Source organism: Poecile atricapillus, chromosome Z, assembly GCF_030490865.1.
Source record: "Poecile atricapillus isolate bPoeAtr1 chromosome Z, bPoeAtr1.hap1, whole genome shotgun sequence".
Lineage (NCBI taxonomy): Eukaryota > Metazoa > Chordata > Aves > Passeriformes > Paridae > Poecile > Poecile atricapillus.
In genome coordinates, this window is record NC_081289.1 from 118,771,081 (window position 1) to 118,780,044 (window position 8,964).

The 8,964-nt window shown below is 41.9% G+C and overlaps 1 protein-coding gene across 1 annotated transcript; it reads right to left on the minus strand.

The window, feature by feature from the left end:
• Positions 1 to 2,522: 2,522 nt before the first annotated feature.
• Positions 2,523 to 8,224, minus strand: KCNV2 (potassium voltage-gated channel modifier subfamily V member 2). The gene is made up of 2 exons (XM_058864211.1): positions 6,708 to 8,224; positions 2,523 to 3,427 (listed from the first exon to the last, which is right to left on the minus strand). Exons 1-2 carry the CDS (start codon positions 8,145 to 8,147, stop codon positions 3,152 to 3,154), a joined length of 1,716 nt encoding a protein of 571 aa, XP_058720194.1. The 5' UTR covers positions 8,148 to 8,224; the 3' UTR covers positions 2,523 to 3,151.
• Positions 8,225 to 8,964: the final 740 nt, after the last annotated feature.

Below are 8,964 nucleotides of genomic sequence, written 5' to 3' on the forward strand. Positions count from 1 at the left end.
GCATGGTCATGAGCCAAGTGAGAATCTATCCCCACTCCCCCAAAGAGTTACATTTCTATGCTGAGTCAGTGCATAGAGTAGTCAAGGTGGTACCAAAACTGTCATCTGTGAGATGGTGGGGCTGAACAAGGGACGAGGGGGCAAAGTGCGTTGAGAAAAAAGAGAGTGGAGCAGCTGCTAGGTAAGCTGAGCTGCCCCAAGTGTGATGGCCTTGGTGCTCAGGGCACACAAATGAGACCTGGTGGTACTGGTCACAATGTCTTGTGTTTCTGAAGGGACAGAAATCACTCTCCTCTGTGTCAAAGGCAGTGTTTTGGCCCATAGCCATTAGCCTGTGAGGTACTCTATCTAAGAGTTTTACCTTCATGTGGCTGTAGTGTGTGGAGACTCTGGATTCCTTCCAACCTAAAGCCCTCAACTAAAGATTGCTTCTGCCAGAGGAGACTGAGTGTTTGGGAAGACTGCTGCTTGGTCAGGGTATTCTCATAGCTCTTTATTGAAGCAGGGCCTTTTATAGACTCCTTTCCAACCAGCAAAGTGCTGGAAACACCAAGCTGTATGGTCTTCCTTTTAGTGTCACCTTGTGGGCCATTTTTACATGGTGCAAAGTAGAACAGATTCAACTAGAGGGGTGCAAGAGACCCTTTTCAAGCTGCATTTGAACAGTCAAAGCACTACAATTTGTGCATTGAAATCTTACTGAGCATCTGCATTTGCCAAGGACATTCAATTCTAACTCCTGATTAAGAGGCAAGACTTCTTTTTCTTTCGCTTGTGTTTGGTGTGGAAACTCTATTTCACTACATGTCTTCAAGAATGTCTACTTGAATAGGTCCTGCAGGTGAGGAAAATGGGTTGGAAAATGAGACTATTGATCTTTGCCAGGCTGTGACAAAGTCCAGTCTCAGCAGAGTTAGTGCTCAGGCTCTGGATGTCTATCAGTGGCAAGAAGCTGCTGAGTCTGCCATGCAAGGCTGAGCATCTGCATCCCATCTGCATGGTCATGCAAGTATGAATTTCTCCACCAAAGGAATTGATTTACAGTGTCTTATATTTGGAAAATTAAGTAATCAGATTTTAAATCCTTTTAATGGGTGTAACTCAATTTGCATGTTGAAAATAAAGCATAGTTGTGTTTTTGCATGCTTGTAACTTGTCACGTCACAGAACTGTGGTAAGAGGTTTCCTGTGGTTCCTGGAAGCTTCTTGTCCTGTTGTTGCTGTGCAGAAGGGCTATGCAAATTCCCTAGAGCCAAAGCAAAGCAGCTATTCTTCTCAGTGAGTGCCAGGTTTGTGCGTGTTGCATTGTGTGCAGTCCAGAACAGCAAACATCTATCACGTTGAACTCCCAGGGCTCAGATGTGCCTTAAAGACATGGTTTAGCTTTTAACAGAGCTGATCTGCACACAGTGTTCTGACTGTCATTCCTAAAGAACAGAATGACAGATGGGCTTATGATACGTTTGTCTGGAGGTAGAGAATGAGAAGAGCAAGTTGGTTACTAATTGCCTTCCCACCACTGAAAGGAGAAATGTCCCCATACTTGACACCATTTGCATGGGCATGTCAAAAGTAATGAACATTTTCACCTTCAGTTGTCCCTGAGTGAGCTTCACACCATTGTGTCCCATGTAGCCTTGAGATCTTAATGCAGCCATTTGCATTCATCAGGGCAGCACAGACACAACGTGAGAGTGAGAGAGTTTTGAAATGCATCTCTGTCATCAAGATGCTTTGCAGCAGGAGTGCTGCTGATTAACAGCCATGGGTCATTATCAGTGCATTGTACCTGTTGATCTTTTTCATTACACTTTTTTCTTTAAAGTCTGATTATCATCAGATATTAAAATACCTGATGACCAAATTCGTCTGATTATTAATAAAATAATTTTTCTTTCAGATCTGTTTTTTTATTCAGATTACTGTTTCTAAATTGATATGACTGCTCTTATGTAAAAAAAAAAAAAAATCCCGATAGTCTCTGAAGTAATACATAAAACTGCAATTCTGTTTAATTATGGTTGGTTTTATTTGCTGTTTAAGTTTTGGGATGAGTTTAGACACATGAGAAATCCCATCCAGCTGTGTAAAAAGACACAGACATCTTAGGGCATAAAATATTCCTGGGGGTGAGCTAAAGTGTCAGGATTGTATCCCTAATGGCTGTATGTACCAGAAAAATAATCTTGATTTTATATTATATTTAAAATTGGTTACAGTTAAGTGCTGATAAGATCCTTTGTACAAATAGTCTTTAGGTTTACTACCCATTACGTATTTCCTTTGATTATTTTTTAAATACTGCTTTAATACTAATGTTCCTTGACAGGTCTATTATTCTAGCAATCCAAGTAGTAGTAGACACATTAAACACTGGAAAATAAATTATCACTTAATCCTATACCTAGAAAGGATTGAGTTTGGAAATGTTTTCAGATTTGATCAATGAGATTTATCAACTCAGACTCCAGAATTCTTCACTTGTACTTGTCATACAAGTTATAGAGGTGGGATGGTGGGAAATGCGAAAAGCAGTGCATTTCTTGACTAGGCATGAAAATAGGAGGGCGCATTTTCAGGGCTGCATTTGAAAAATAAAATTGGAACAATGAAGCATAGCTATCTAGCAATGGAAACAGAGGCTGACATTTTAAGGAGTAGCTGCTGCAAATATTTAAGTAAGTGGTCTAGAGCATTTTCCTCTATTTGAAAGCTGATGCAAAACTAATTTAAGTAATGCAATCACTATATTGGGTATTCTATTTGTTTGATTTTTGACTCTGCCTTGATAGAGGTAAGGTGGCTGATCCTTAATGACAGACATTTGTTTTCCATTACTACAGCTATGGTGAGTCTTTATTGTCAGTCTAATTAGTAGCAGGGGGTTAGGTCTTCATGTGGGACTTATTCAGAGTGTTTAATCTGAAGGAAATAATTTCAGAGAGTTGATGACCACTTAAGTGCTGCTCAAAGGCTATCAAGAGTTTAAAAAACCTGTTTTAATCTGAGCCTTTTTAGTCTTGAAAACACCCCCCTTCAATTTCACCATCTACTTTTGTTACTTTAGCCCCCTTTTATCTTTCTGCTGATTTGTTTTTCCACTTTCTCCTCCAGATTCTTGGTTGCCTCCCAATATCCAAAACACAAGTTATCATTGCTGCGACAAGGAATGGGATGCACCTTCTCTGCAGCACTCAGATATTTTCTTCATGGCTCTCCGTGTGAAGTCGACCTTCCCTCTTTCTTTCTTGAGAGCTGTGTACTCATAGGCCTTCAGCTTGCTGTAATAGTCTGAGAATTTATTGTAGAGGATGGAGATGGGCATGCCATTCAGGATTATTCCAAAAGCAATGCAAAGGAAAGCAAACAGGCGTCCAAGGTGAGTTTCTGGACACATATCTCCATATCCCACTGTAGAGATGCTGACCTACAGGCAAACCAACATGTGGCTTATTAGCCGAGAAGAAATACGTAGATATGTTCACTGATAGGGACAATGTTAAAGTTAGCTCTTTTGTACTTTTACTTTTGTAAGTCTGAAATACTCTGTGGTACTTTTTTTTTGTTTTTGGTGTGTACTAGCTACCTTATGCAAAATATCCCTAATTGAAAAACAAACCAACAACCCTCTCATGAAGTAAAGAAAGGCAATAATTTGACACCATTCATGAGGATTTTTTGATTTTTGCCCCTCAGAGGGAATTCCCAGATAATTTCCACACCAGCCTGTCCAGAAGGCAAATTTACTTGGGTGTAGGGAGAGGATAGATGTGACTCCCTGACCATGCAAATCCACTGATAGCTGCAACCTGGCTCCCTCATCATGTCACTTGAAACAGATGTCCTGTTTCTAAATCCATTGTGCTGATAAAACCCTGTATTTGGGACTTATGCTGTGAGGGTTTTTTTTGAGTTTTAGCTTTGTTTGTCACGTATATTTTAGGAACTAGTGAAAAACACATGAAAACCTTCAATTATGAAATAAATTTTCCTACTTATATAATAGGAAGAAATGATCCAGGACTTCAAAGTTTCTAGATAAAATCCCCTTTAATGATTACATACCTACAAGGAACTGTAGCCTGGAAGTTTTTACTTGCAGTGTATGGTTGCAACATGTATAGTTTTAGTGTTAAATAAGTACACAGGTGGATAATTTTTGCTGAATTTCCTTTTGAAGAAGGATTTAGGGATCATTTAGGATGTTTCAGCTTTGGTTGTTGGATTTATTTGGGGTTTTTTTTTGAGAGTGATGGTATTTAGTATATTTGTTTTATATGAATCTGAACACTTTGCCAACTTATTATGTACATACCATCACACTTTTCTTCTCAGACAATATAATTTTATCATTCTAGCCTATGGATATATAAGGGAACTATGTTATGGGTCCAATGCTATACCAAGTACTGAAATACATTAATTGTAAAATTCAAATCAAAAATTAATGGATGTTTGATTATGGAGATGCTACATTTGAAAGATGGGCTCTCAAATAGTCAACAAAAGATAACTCCTAATTGATATGATTTCTCTGCACACGTTTTGATGTTTTATGATTTTTATACTTAGTAAGTATAACTTTTTTTTCCTGGCAGGTAAAACTTGCATGTTTCTGTCACCTCTCACTTTCTAGTCTGTGCAAGGGATCTTTTTCAGCCAGTGAATTTTATTTCATATTTTTCACAGTGTCTCAACATACTGTGGGTATCTGTTAAAGAGTAACCTAAAACTCTGACCAAAATAAGCCACAGACAGTAGGACTTTCACTGTAATGCCCTTGTGGCTTTAGCACTGAAATAATTCTTCAGAAGGTCACTGTGTACAGTTTCCCATCCTCTAAAATGGTAAATAGGATGGTATTTTAAATGAAGAAAGCATTAGAGTACATGAGACAGCACTGGGTGAGCAGATTTTTAAGATGCACCTGGTGCTTCCTGTGGAATAAAAAAGATTAGTGATTTGGTTTAATGGAAATTAAGTCACTGGATTTGAATGATAATACAGGATAAATATCTCCAAAAATAAATACTGAGATAAAGGCAAGATGTTTATCTCTACCAGCCAGGACAAAAATGTTATCCTGTGATAAGGTTCTGTACCACTGGCATAGTCTTATACATTGCCTGTAACAGTTTAGGAGGGATTCTTCTTCTCCTTCATGTGTGATATAGTGAATGCTGTTGGATTTTTATAAAATCTGAATGATCTAGGTATTTCAATTTACTGTCCTAAAGAATAAATGGACTTTAAAAAGTGTTTTGTGCTTTGGAATTGCAATGTGCATGATACAGCTCCTGTTTTGAAGACATTTTCTCAGCTCAACAGGCCTTTCCCACCTAGCCATATAAGTTTATTGCGAGTATCTAAATGATTATGGTGTCACCAGTTTGCAAAAATGAGCCCTAAAGGTTTTGCATATAACCTGCCTGTTCAGAAAACAAAATATTTTAGCAACATATGAATCACCAATGTTTTCATAGCCTTTGTGTATCACTTACAGATGATCTGTGAAGGTAAGATTACAGGACCTTTTCCTTTATTCCCTGATTTTTCCATCCTTCCATGGCCCAGCTTGGATATTCATCAGTTACACATATGCATGTGCACATATAAATGTGTGCATCTATGCTTGTCTGTAAGCCTTTTTTTCTGCCATGTGCTGATTTGCTGCAAATGTGTGGTAAACCACCACACCTCACTGTCCATGGCTGAACCAGAAGTGCAGACCTTGGGCTTCAGGATGGATGACCAGGAGAAGTGATCTTGAATGTGTTGGGATTACTGTCTGCCCTATATGCATCTTGGTGCATCCAGTGTCTGTGCTGGTCAACCAGAATGAGATGTTCTAACTCCTATCCAGTCTATTTGCAAGGGCTTCTTTCTCCAGGGGAGTGGCTGGGACAGAGCCAGACCCGTAGCCATGCCCAGGGGTCAGAAGTACTCCTGGGGCCCACATAAAAACTGACAATGCAGCATCAACTGCTGCAAAACAAAATGTATGTGACAATAGTCTAGGACAAGCCTTAGGGTTATGGATGGCAAAGATGTGGGTCCTGTGCCTTCCCTCAGCATTGACAATGTCTAGCTGGTTTCATCTAGGATGCTATAAATGCACACATCTTCTGCAGCACAGCAGAACACATCCTCTTGTCTAAAAAACTGTTGGTCCTAATGGATTCTTAACTGCCAGAGTTCTGGGACAGCTTTCACTTTTGAAGTTTGATCTGACTGTAGTTAATAAACTATATTTATCATCTTGCAGTTTTATAATGGGTTGCAGAAGATCTACACATAGAGTAAGAACAAAAGCCCTGTAACTAGATAGCCTAATGCATGAATTTTTTCCCCTATTGTTTTGGCAACACTGACAATGGCACTAAATTGGGAAAAGCTTTTTTTCCTATGTCTTTGCCCACTTCTTCTTTGAAATTGAAAATACTGTCTATGTTTGGAGATATGGGAATTCCAAGACCACCCACCTGATTAAGCCTTGATTTAAGCTTGCAGAGAGGTGAATGAGTGCGTGTGTGTATGTGTGTGTGTGTGTGTGTGCGCACATATGTCCTGTAAGCTCAGAATTCAGAGCAGATGTTCACTGATCTGAGCCTGTTGTTTTCAAGACTGTCAGCAACTCCAGCAAGGAAGGGGAGGGGAAGGAAGGGAGGGTCTCTGGCTACCCAGCAAGGTAAGATGTGTTTACTTACGGCAGCCCACCACCAAGCATGGGGAATGCTGGTGAAGTTGGTACTGGAGACATCGTGCTCCACTGTGTAGACCATGGCAGAGAAGGCAAAGATCCCCATAGCAATGAAGAGCAAAAGGCAGCCCACCTGCTGGTAGCACTGGCGCAAGGTAAAGCCAAAGGCACGCAGCCCTGTGGAGTGGCGGGCCAGCTTGAGGATGCGGAAGATGCGCATGAGGCGCATGATGCGAAGCACTTGTCCTACCTTGCTCACCCGTCCCACCTTTTCAATATCATGCTCGTGTTGGGAGCCCCGACCCCGGGGCTGGTCATCATCAGTAAAGCATTCAAGCAGTAGCTGCAGATAGAGGGGCAGGATGGCAATGAGGTCTACCGCATTGAGGGCACTGCTGGCAAAGCGGCGCAGGTCTGGGGTAGAGACCAGGCGCAGCAGGTACTCCAGTGTGAAGAATGCAATGCACAAGGTCTCCACGTGCTCCAAGACGGGCCGGCTATCCCCACTCTTCCAGTCTACCTGCTGCATCTCCTCTACTGTGTTCAGTGCCAGAGCCACCACGGAGATGAGCACGAAGAAACTGGAGGCCACTGCCATCACTTTGGCAGTGACAGAGGAGAAGGGCTTCTCCATGAGGTTCCAGAGGCGCCAGCGCTGGGGACCGTAGTAGCGCATGTGGTGGAAGAGCTGCTCATTCTCTTCAGCCTCTGCCTGGGAACGCAGTTCCCGCTGGACCTTCAGCTGCTCACTCAGCTCGTCCTGGCGCTCCTCAAAGCAGATGCGGCAGCAGCGGGGTGTGTATTTGAGACGCACTCCCCAGTAGCTCAGCTCCTCCAGGAAGCTACGGGGGCACAGCTCATTCCTCACCCGCAGTACCCCCGAGGCATAGAAATTGTACACCAGCTGGAAGACAGCTGGGTCCCGGTCAAAGAAATACTCATCAACCTGGGCAGTGTAGTCATCACACAGGCCCAGCTGGCAACGACGGTCAGTGGAGGTAGCCAGGCGGCCCAGGCGGGTCTTGGGATAGATGGCCACTGCCTGGTAGGTGAGGCGGTAGCTTTGGCCACCAACATTGATGTTCAGCATGGATGGAGCAGATGCTGTGGCTGGGGCTCTAGAGGAAAGAGCAGGGGAACAAGGAATAAATGATGAGGCCCTGCTTTCTCCCTTAAATGCACCTTCATGTCGGCATTTTCCTTGTTCCTTGTCTTCATCGTCCTCATCTTCATCATCCACATAACAGTTGTAATTCCCCTCAGGTCCTGGTTGCAGCAGGGGCTGCGCATTCAAGGAAGTGGTGGCAGAGGAACCACTCTGCTTGTCTACATGAACGACTTCCTTTTCCTGCCTCTTGCTGGGCTGCGGGAGGATGTTTGGTGCTTCCATCTCTCTGCCTTTATGTTTTAGGAAAGGAAACTCTGGCTGCCTGTCTAACGGCAACATAATACTATTCCTTACTCTTCTCCCCTCTTTGCATTCACCCGATCAAGCAGTTAACACTGGTCCTTTTCAACACTGCAAAAGCTGACAACCTGGTTTTCTTCTCTCTTTATCTCAGAAGTATCATGCAGAGCAGTAGTTCTGCATATTTCTCCCTGCCAGCCACCACTCCAGTTGTTGTGAAAGCTCTGTGTGGGATATAGACACATGAAGACTGCTGTTGACCGTTTTAATCCTGCTGACAGCAAAGATCTGAGTGCTTAGAGGAAGGGATTTAAGGGCTATTATCCTGTTCGAGCCTCGATTCCCTTAGGCTGTGACGTGAATGATTATGGATCCATAAATCTATGAAAATCAGTAGGGGGGAAATTCCCCTGAAGTTTTATTACTAATAAAATTCACACATTTTCCTATTTCAAGTATTTATGGATTAAAAATAATCTCAAATAAAAATTTATGAGGGGCAGAGAGAAAGAGAGCATTATGGATTTCTTTCATATTCATGAGCATAGCATGGCTTGGTTTTCTTTAATGAAAATAATGAATAATTGATATGCAGATAAAGGGTAGGAACTCACTGGAGTAACTCTTAAAATGTTTTCAAAAGGTGAGCAAATAAAAGTAATTTCATTTTATTCCCAGTTAGAATACCTCAATTTGGTTAAGAGATGAGGAGTATTTCAGTCAGTGCCTGAAGCTTTGGATGTACTCTGGGATCTAATGTTCTGCAAAGGGCAGGGGTATGAAGGGGTTTCCAGCTTCAAATTCCTCATGAGCTGCTGAGAAACAGCATAAAGCCACTCTTGTTTCTTTTGCAAGA

Bases quoted from the DNA above. Each gene is read 5' to 3' on its own strand.
- KCNV2 (XM_058864211.1), bottom strand. From the start codon at position 8,147: ATGTTGCCGTTAGACAGGCAGCCAGAGTTTCCTTTCCTAAAACATAAA. The intron at 3,428-6,707 runs GTAAGTAAACAC...GTTTGCCTGTAG, and splicing joins ATGCTTGGTGGTGGGCTGCC to GTCAGCATCTCTACAGTGGG.